The following is a 10,942-nucleotide window of genomic DNA, read 5'->3' as shown; positions in this document are numbered from 1 at the left end:
GCCTTAAAAAAGATGCTGTATACATTCAACAGAAATAATCAAACATGACACATGATTCAAATCTGAACTTAAAAGGACTAAATAACTGGTCTGTAAGGCAAAATTGTTTGAAGACATGATATATCACACTTCATTTGAGGATCCTAGCTGTTCAGATGGCTGGAAAATATAGTCTAGGATCTCCAAAATTCCAACAAATATGTTCCCCTCTCCTCCTTAAAGAAAAGTTTGACATTCATTTTCATAAACCAGTATTGAATTTCAGACATCTGACATTTAGGCTAGACAAATATATTTTGAAAAGCTTACACATTACAAGCTCTGGGACAACAAGCGTGGGAAAACAAAGTGCACATCTTTCTTTGCTGGAGCTGAAATCAGATCTCTTCAGTTGGGCAGGTCCACATTCTGAAGGACGAGGGCCACTCGGTTTGGAATGTACACCTAAGACAACACAATAGAGTCAGTGCATTTGAAAGAAAAACTGGGAGTGATGTCATCACGTCAGAGCGACTGAGGCATGATGCAGTTTCACATTTGCCTAAATTACAGTTACCTTTACAATTCTACTGGCTCTGAGGAGACTCAAATCCCACAGTTCTAACAGTTCTGGCATCAATGTAAGACTTTAAAACACAGTTCCAACAGTTCTGGCATCAATGTAAGACTCCTTTAAAACAGTCACCGCTAGAGGGCTCCATACGCTTTACAAAAACCAATGCTCCTCAGACACTAGGGACAGAAATAGCCCTCGCCGCTCCTTTTAGGCGCTATCAGGTGGTGAAGGAAGGCTGCCCTCCAGTTCACAATGTTATTCTATTCAGGGGAATAAAAGTAACATACAAAAGATTGCTCACATCAAGTCACTTTTATTATCGTTCTGGTTTGTGTTTTCTCCTGTTATTTTAAGAACAAAACCTTAATGGTAACAGTAAAAGGTATCCTAAGTGTATTTTAGGCCCCGATCCAATTTAAATCAATCAAGAAGCTTGCCACTGCACCGAAAATACAATCCACATTCTTTGCCTGCCCCGCGGAGTCCTGACTCAGCTCCTTCTTGAAAAGGTACAGCTCCCATCTCAGATCTGCTCTTCACTTATCCCTTCTCCCCTCACCAGGCTCTGGCCACAGGGCCCTTCCCGTTCCTTGAACACTCCACATTCCTTCCCTTCCTCTTGGTCTTGGCCCCTGCCTGCCCCGCTGTTCAGAACACTCTTTACCTGGCTAGTTCCCTATCTCTTAGATCTTGAAAAATCCCAGTTCCACGGAGACGTATTCCTTGATAACTCTATATCTGATGGTATCTCCATGCCATTTCCTATCACAGCATCATTTTTGTTTTTTTTCTGAACACTTAACAATTTGTAATTCTTTTTCAAGTTTATGATCAGTCCTTCCCACTAGACCATGATGTTTACCAGGGTATAGGCCATATATCTTCATATTTCTAACTTTTAGTAGGTGCCAATGGACAAAGTAGGTGCCAATGATGACTAAATAAAAGAATGAATGATGGAGTAAGTAATAGAGGGATCAATATGTGCATATTTCACAAGATATTCTTTAATACACTTAAATCTAAAATAATTTTTATAAAGCTGAGAAGTGATTTGAACTGCTTGATGCTTATCTATGTGCTGTTTTACACATATTTAATTACACATATTTAATTACTATTAACAAAGCAAACAGTAAAAATAATATTACAGATTGCTGTCTTCATTGTGACAGTTTCTCTCCATTTCTGACTTTGTGAATATTTTACTATTTTCAGTCACTTTAACTGAAAGTTTGACTGATGGTTAAAAAAAATAAAAGAAAAAGGCTTTTATAGTTTAGAACTGGAATGAAAAATGCAAAGCAAACAGGGCTTTAGGGAAAAAAAAATTAAAGAACAGAACAGCTGATTTTCATTGACTGAGACCACTGTATGTCCAATGCATGTCAACTCTGCAAATGAACACAATGTTTTCCCTTGAGGTTTCTCTGATAAAGACCTCTTACAACTGTTTAAAAAAAATAAGATACACCAATACATCTGGTTAGCTTTGAACATTAAAGATTAAAGCAGTTTTTAAATGGTGGAATTTTGAGAAATTTATATTATGAATGTAACAACTAGGGAACAGTTTTTCTAATTTTGAATCAAAAGTAACAGTGATTTAGGAAAAGAACATGGTCATCTGAGAAAAATTTCACAAATGCTAACAGTTTACTGGATTACTCAATGTCTCACAGTCTGATTTGCAATCCAGTACTTCCAAAAGATAATATTACATCCTTGCAGTCGTTAAGTGTGGGGAACCCACATATTTCAATGCCATAATCAGTTTCCCTACAATTTACACAGTTTTTAATGTCATATAAAACCACATCATGATTTGATTGCTAATATAACCTCTTCCATTCAATAGTTTCTCTTTGACTGTGATAGGTAAGATGTTATAAGATTGGTTCAACAAAAGGAAGCTGGAGGTACTCATGAACAAAGCAGGACTATTACCAACGGTCCCGACAAATCCAGTCCAAAGGATGCCCTATTTCCACAATGACACTACAGACTAAAGCAACAACAGACCAAAGCAAAAGAGGAGAAATAAAAGAAATCAACAATCAGATTCAATCATTTCTCTCTCCAGGTCTTCTCAAAACAGGCATGAATCAAGAGACAGTTGTCCTGCCCTTCTAAAGGAATTTGCTATGTATTTATTCTAGCTGTTTAGTTTGGGGAATCATAGTAACTAGGTGTAACTAATCAGTGGGACAGCAGGTTATAATCAGAATGGTTCTGATTTGTTCTGTCAGGGCCATTCTAAAACTAAAGACCAATCTAAATTTCTCAGCAGCACCGGAAACTGGAAAAAAGAATTTCAGTTCCCTTTACCTTAAAAACATGTCTCTGATATTATTTGGTCCTATATGCAGATAAAAATATTCTGATTAGCCCAAGTCTCCTGAGAAAGAAGCAATAAAACACACAAGTCAGGCCTAGGACAAAAAATGATAGGTCCGTGCTCAGTGTGGCACAGTGATATAGCAGGACACATCACCTCAATCTCTTACTGGATCTTATGCACTTTTGATATTTACTCTGATTCATAACCTCACACTGATTTCATTAATGAAATATGAATAACTATATGTTGATAATTTAGAAGCAGTCTTACTCTCTGGTATTCTAGCTAGCCCAAATTTAAGTGTAAAACAAACTGGATGACATGAGAACTTCAAGGTTTGCAGTAAATGCATTGAGTTTCCTATTTTGTCATTTAGTGGTTAAAAAAATCCTCCAAGAATTCTCTCTCAATGATGCTGGCCATTTTATGTAAGGACCTTTATGATGCCAATTCCAGCCACACTTAGAGACCTCTTAATACTATCTGCTCAAAAACCATCAGTTGATAATTGTACAATATCATTAATGGGAATATTGTGTAATTATATTTTTTCACTGCATTGTTAATTACCAGAATGTGTTCATGTTGCTTTAGAGCCCCTGCAGTATAAACGACATGAAAGAATCTCCCCAAGCAACGGATTTTTCTTAACTATGGCTATTTATGGATTTTGGACTTTTCTTCTTTACTAGGGTTCTGAGTATATAAATCAGTGTTCTTAGTAGTTAGGAAATGACTACAAATTATACTAAAGGACTTAAGATAATTAGAGCTAATCCTTATGATGAGACAATTACAGACATGAACAATTTGGGGACTCTATAATTTAGTGCTAATATTGGCTCTGTAAATCTCAACTTACAATTTTAATTCTATAAATAGTTTTGATTCATACGGCAAAAGAAATATGAACATATTTTAAGTAGATTTAAACATAAATGCTTATATTTAAATACGAACAACTCATATTTAAGTATATGTATATAGAAACCATTTAGTACACACATCACAAATAAAATATGCTGATAAACACGTTCACTAGGCTCACTTACTAACCATTAGGCCGTAAACATTTTGTAGCTAGAATCCCATGAAGAACATGTGAGACAGCGTAATGAATTTCATTGTTTCTAGCTATCTTTATAGTCCATTCTCCACAAGGAATCAGAATGTCACATTATAATCCAGTTCATTTATTAAGAGAGTCAAAATGCATGCTAATCTATCCAGTTATTTTGACTACCTTAATGACTTAATCACTATGCAAACCATTAGTATGGCTCAAAAAATAACTGACCACACAATAATCTACTATATTATGTCATCCAGGCAAAGTATTATGTTCTTCTAGGGTCAAAATTGAGTTACACAATTTAATTACACAAATTAATTACATAATTTTTGCAAACAGTATGGCAAAAATTTGAAAACAGAAAATTTGAAAATAACTTTAAATACAAAATACTTAGGGCTTCCCTGGTGGCGCAGTGGTTGAGAGTCCCCCTGCCGATAGAGGGGACACGGGTTCGTGCCCCAGTCCGGGAAGATCTCACATGCCGCGGAGCAGCTGGGCCCGTGAGCCATGGCCACTGAGCCTGCGCGTCCGGAGCCTGTGCTCCGCAATGGGAGAGGCCACAACAGTGAGAGGCCCGCGTACCGCAAAAAAAACAAAACAAAACAAAACAAAACAAAACAAAACAAAAAAATTTAAAAGGCAAGTTTTGAAATGTTCTTAGAAATTGTAAAAGTTAGCAATAGCACATAATCAGAGTGATAACATCATTTGATGAAAAGGGCATTAGACCCTTAACAATCTATATATATACACTTGTCATAAAAAATCAAAAATTATTTTGAAAAATAAGGGTGACATATATAATAATTTCAATTTTTACATACATGCTTTAGTTCACAAAATATTTTCTAAGAAAAAAATCTTATTAATGTAGAAGTATATATTATCTCATTTGATTTAGAATATGAAAAAGAGTAAACTTTAAGAATCAAAATTGATTTTGTCTGAAAAAAAAAAACCTAAACATTTTCATAATTCTGGATAGAGCAAAAAACATTTCCCAACTTAATTTATACTTTCAATGCCTACAACTGAGGGACAATAAGAAAGATACCTCTATGCCAAATGCCCTATTTAAACTAGAAGTCTACCTTTGAATCACCAAATTTAGAATGGGAATAAACAGATCTACTTCTTAAGGATAAGGAGATTAATTGGCAAAGTAATAGATGCTAAAACTATTGCTTTATTCACATTTCACCATTAAGACTGCTTAAGTTATTGTAAAGGAATCTAATTCATTTCAGGTTCAATAATCTCTGCTCTTCCATTTGTGCCATGGAATTTGAACTTATGAATCAGAAAAGAGACAGAGCGCACCCCTGCCCCTCCTCATGCACTGATTAAGATATAGGTTAATATAAGTTCCTATATCAGGAACCAAAATACAGAGAAATCATTATGCTAAAATGGAGTTCCAAAAACTGTCAGTAAAGAAGAATGGAAAAGTTCTGCCCTATAGCTTCTTGGCATTTGTGAGATACTCCGACTTTAGCATATACGTTTCAACAGTAGTACACATGCAGTTCTCCTCTGGCTTAACAGTTGCAACTGATGGAGCATATAAAGAAGACACTGGGATGGTACCTGGTGATGCTGCAGCATATATGGCTATTTTAAGATTCCTTTGAGCTCTGTTTGTTGCTATCTTTGAAAACAGATTTGACACTTAATCAGCAGATCCTTTGGATTATTGAGCTTGCAAATTAAGCTTTGGCAAATACAGTGTACTAGTTATGATGGACAGAAATTTCATGGAAAAGAAAAAAAATTACATTTTTTCTCCCCTTCCCTCTTTATTCTAGGCATGTGGGAGGCAGAAGGTGGTTGAATGAGACCTAGAGCACTTAGGGTCATGTTCAAGAAACCTGATTGGATCCCAGCGCATATTGATCAGTTTAATAAAGAGTTCCATTATGATGATGCATTCTTATATTAGGTATGTATATTAATGTAATTTTTTTCTTTGGCTCTTTGAAGGATAATCCTGGTAAGAATGAATCTGTTTTATTGGATTTTCAGGTCTACTTGGGCTCCCTTATTCTTTTAAAAAAATTTTATTTTATTATTATTATTTTTTGTTTGTTTTTTGCGGTACGCGGGCCTCTCACTGTTGTGGCCTCTCCCGTTGCGGAGCACAGGCTCCGGACGCACAGGCTCAGCGGCCATGGCTCACGGGCCTAGATGCTCCGCAGCATGTGGGATCTTCCCGGACTGGGGCACGAACCCGTGTCCCCTGCATCGGCAGGCGGACTCTCAACCACTGCGCCACCAGGGAAGCCCCCCCCAAATTTTATTATATTATTTTATTGCGTTAATATAAATTATTACAAAAATCACAATGTCATATACAAAAATATATGAAATACTATAATGAATATTTTAGGTACACACACCTTGCTTAAGAAATCATCCCTAACCACCAACCAATTTTTTTTTAATTGAATTACAGTTGATTTATTGGGTTCCCTTATTTTTACATTAAAACCAGTGATCACTTCATCTGGAGTCTAAAGACTTATTTAAAATGAGTCATTCCTAGATTGGTTCAAGATGGTGGAGTAGAAGGACATGCACTCACTCCCTCCTCCAAGAGCACTGGAACCACAACTAATTGCTAAACAATCATCAATAGAAAGACACTGGAACTCACCAAAAAAGATACCCAACATCCAGAGACGAAGGAGAAGCTGCAATGAAATGGTAGGAGGGGCGCAATCATGATAAAATCAAATCCCATAACCGCCGGGTGGGCAACTCACAAACTGGAGAACAATTAAACCACAGAAGTTCACCTACTGGAGTGAAGGTTCTGAGCCCCACATCAGGCTTCCCAACCTGGGGTCCAGCAATGGGAGGAGGAATCCCCAGAGAACTGGACTTTGAAGGCCAGTGGGATTTGATTGCAAGACTTCGACAGGACAGGGGGGAAACAGAGACTCCACACTTAGAGGGCACACACAAAGTAGTGTGCACACCAGGACCCGAGGGAAAGAGCAGTGACCCCATAGGAGTCTAAACCAGACCTACCTGCTAGTGTCGGAGGGTCTCCTGCAGAGGCAGGGGATGGCTGTGGCTCACCGCAGGGACAAGGACACTGGCAGCAGAAGTTCTGGGAAGTATTCATTGGCTTGAGGCCTCCGAGAATCCACCATTAGCCCCACCAAAGAGCCTGCAGGCTCCAGTGCTGGGTCGCCTCAGGCCAAACAACAACCAGGGAAGGAACACAGCCCCAACCATCAGCAGACAGGCGGATTACAGTTTTACTGAGCTCTACCCACCAGAGCAACACCCAGCTCTACCCACCACAGGTCCCTCCCATCAGGAAGCCTGCACAAGCCTCTTAGATAGCCTCATCCACCAGAGGGCAGACAGCAGAAGCAAGAACTACAATCCTGCAGCCTGCGGCACGAAAACCACAATCACAGAAAGATAGACAAAATGAAAAGGCAGAGGACTATGTCCAAGATGAAGGAACAAGATAAAACCCCAGAAAAACAACTAAATGAAGTAGAGATAGGCAACCTTCCAGAAGAATAATTCAGAATAATGATAGTGAAGATGATCTAGGACCTAGGAAAAAGAATGGAGGCAAGGATCGAGAAGATGCAAGAAATGCTTAACAAAGACCTGGAAGAATTAAAGAACAAACAAACAGAGATGAACAATACAATAACTGAAATGAAAAATACACTACAGGGAATCAATAACAGAATAACTGAGGCAGAAGAACAGGTAAGAGACCTGGAAGACAGAATGGTGGAATTCACTGCCATGGAACAGAATAAAGAAAAAAGAATGAAAAGAAATGAAGACAGTCTAAGAGACCTCTGGGACAACATTAAATGCACAAACATTCACATTATAGGGGCCCCAGAAGGAGAAGAGAGAGAGAGAGAAAGGACCCGAGAAAACATTTCAAGACACTATAATTGAAAACTTCCGTCACATGGGGAAGTAAATAGCCACCCAAGTCCAGGAAGTGCAGAGAGTCCCAGGCAGGATAAATCCAAGGAGAAATACACCAAGGCATATAGTAATCAAACTCACAAAAATTAAAGACGAAGGAAAATTAGAAGCAACAAGGGAAGAACGACAACTAATGTACAAGGGAACTCCCATAAGGTTAACAGCTGATTTCTTAGCAGAAACTTTTCAAGCCAGAAGGGACTGGTACAATATATTTAAAGTGATGAAAGGGAATAACCTACAACCAAGAATACTCTACCCAGCACGGATCTCACTGAGATTGGATGGCGAAATCAAAAGCTTTACAGACAAGCAAAAGCTAAGAGAATTCAGCACCACCAAACCAGCTCTAAAACAAATGCTGAAGGAACTTCTCTAAGTCGGAAACACAAGAGAAGACAAGGACCTAAAAACCAAACCCAAAACAATTAAGAAAATGGTAATAGGTACATACATATCGATAATTACCTTAAATATGAATGGATTAAATGCTCCAACCAAAAGACACAGGCTTGCTGAATGGATATAAAAACAAGACCCATACCTTATGCTGTCTACAGGAGACCCATTTCAGACCTAGGGACACATACAGACTGAAAGTGAGGGGATGGAAAAAGATATTCCATGCAAATGGAAATCAGAAGAAACCTGGAGTAGCAATACTCATATCAGATAAAATAGACTTTAAAATAAAGAATGTTACAAGAGACAAGGATGGACACTACATAATGATCAAGGGATCAATCCAAGAAGAATATATAATAATTATAATATATATGCACCCAACATAGGAGCACCTCAATACATAAGGCAACTGCTAACAGCTATAAAAGAGGAAATCGACAGTAACACAATAATAGTGGGGGACTTTAACATCTCACTTGTACCAATGGACGTATCATCCAAAATGAAAATAAATAAGGAAACAGAAGCTTTAAATGACACAATAAACCAGATGGATTTAATTGATATTTATAGGGCATTCCATCTGAAAACCACAGATTACACTTTCTTCTCAAGTGCACAAGGAACATTCTCCAGGATAGATCACATTTTGGGTCACAAATGAAGCCTTGGTAAATTGAAGAAAATTGAAATTGTATTAAACATCTTTTCTGACCACAATGCTATGAGATTAGAAATAAATTACAGGAAAAAAAAACGTAAAAAAACGAAAATATGGAGGCTAAGCAATACGCTACCAAGTAACCAAGACATCACTGAAGAAATCAAAGAGAAAATCAAAAAATACCTAGAGACAAATGACAAGGAAAACACGACGACCCAAAATCTATGGGATGCAGCAAAAGCAGTTCTAAGATGGAAGTTTAGAGCAATAAAATTCTACCTGAAAAACAAGAAAATTTTCAAATAAACAATCTAACCTTACACCTAAAAGAACTACAGAAAGAACAAACAAAGCCCCAAAATTAGTAGAAGGAAAGAAATCATAAAGGTCAGAGCAGAAATAAATGAAATAGAAACAAAGGAAACAATAGCAAAGATCAATAAAACTAAAAGCTGGTTCTCTGAGAAGATGAACAAAATTGATAAACCTTTAGCCAGACTCATCAAGAAAAACAGGGAGGAGACTCAAATCAATAAAATTAGAAACGAAAAAGGACAAGTTAAAATGGACACTGCAGAAATACAAAGCTTCGTAAGAGACTACTACAAGCAACTCTATACCAATAAAATGGACAACCTGGAAGAAATGGACAAATTCTTAGAGAGGTATAACCTTCCAAGACTGAACCAGGAAGAAATAGAAAATATGAACAGACCAATCACAAGTAATGAAATTGAAACTGATTAAAAATCTTCCAACAAACAAATGTCGAGAACCAGATGGCTTCACAGGTGAATTCTATCAAACATTTAGAGAAGAGCTAACACCCATCCTTCTCAAACTCTTCCAAAAAATTGCAGAGGAAGGAACACTCCCAAACTCATTCTATGAGGCCACCATCACCCTGATACCAAAGCCAGATCAAGATACTACAAAAAAAGAAAATTACAGACCAATATCACTGATGAGTATAGATGCAAAAATCCTCAACAAAATCCTAGCAAACAGAATCCAGCAACACATTAAAAGGATGATACACCATGATCAAGTGGGATTTATTCAAGGGATGCAAGGATTCTTCAATCTATGCAAATCAATCAATGTGATACACCATATTAACAAATCGAAGGAGAAAAACAATATGATCATCTCAATAGATGCAGAAAAAGCTTTTGACAAAATTTAACACCAATTTATGGTAAAAACTCCAGAAAGTGGGCATAGAGGGAACCTACCTCAACATAATAAAGGCTATATACGACAAACCCACAGCAAACACCATTCTCAATGGTGAAAAACTGAAAGCATTTCCTCTAAGATCAGGAAAGAGACAAGGATGTCCACTCTCACCACTATTATTCAACATAGTTTTGGAAGTCCTAGCCATGTGAACCAGAGAAAACAAGGAAATAAAAGGAATTCAAAATGGAAAAGAAGAAGTAAAACTGTCACTCCTTTCAGATGACATGATACTATACATAGAAAATCCTAAAGATGCCACCAGAAAACTACTAGAGCTAATCAACGAATTTGGTAAAGTTGTAGGATATAAAACTAATGCACAAAAATCTCTTGCATTCCTAGACAGTAACAACAAAAGATCACAAAGAAAAATTCAGGAAACAATCCTACTCACCATTGCAACAGAAAGAATAAAATACCTAGGAATAAACCTATCTAAGGAGGTAAAAGACCTGTACTCAGAAAAGTATGACACTGGTGAAAGAAATCAAAGATGACACAAACTGATGGAGAGATATACCATGTTCTTGGATTGGAAGAATCAATATTGTGAAAATGACTATACTACCCAAAGCAATCTACAGATTCAATGCAATCCCTATCAAATTACCAATGGCATTTTTTACAGAGCTAGAACAAAAAATCTTAAAATTTGTGTGGAGACACAAAAGACCCTGAATAGGCAAAGCA

General features: G+C 37.2%; 1 protein-coding gene across 1 annotated transcript in view; it reads right to left on the bottom strand.

Moving 5' to 3' along the window:
- Positions 1-307: 307 nt before the first annotated feature.
- GBE1 (1,4-alpha-glucan branching enzyme 1) overlaps positions 308-10,942 on the bottom strand; it is a 290,929-nt gene continuing 280,294 nt past the window's right edge. The window contains exon 16 of the mRNA XM_060150750.1: positions 308-816. Within this exon, the coding sequence (XP_060006733.1) occupies positions 733-816 (84 nt within the window). The 3' untranslated portion in view covers positions 308-732. The remainder of the gene's footprint in view (positions 817-10,942) is intronic.

The sequence above is a fragment of the Lagenorhynchus albirostris genome, chromosome 5, assembly GCF_949774975.1.
Source record: "Lagenorhynchus albirostris chromosome 5, mLagAlb1.1, whole genome shotgun sequence".
In the NCBI taxonomy this organism is placed as follows: Eukaryota; Metazoa; Chordata; class Mammalia; order Artiodactyla; family Delphinidae; genus Lagenorhynchus; species Lagenorhynchus albirostris.
Note: the sequence above shows the minus strand (reverse complement) of the source record. Positions and strands in the feature narration are given on the sequence as shown.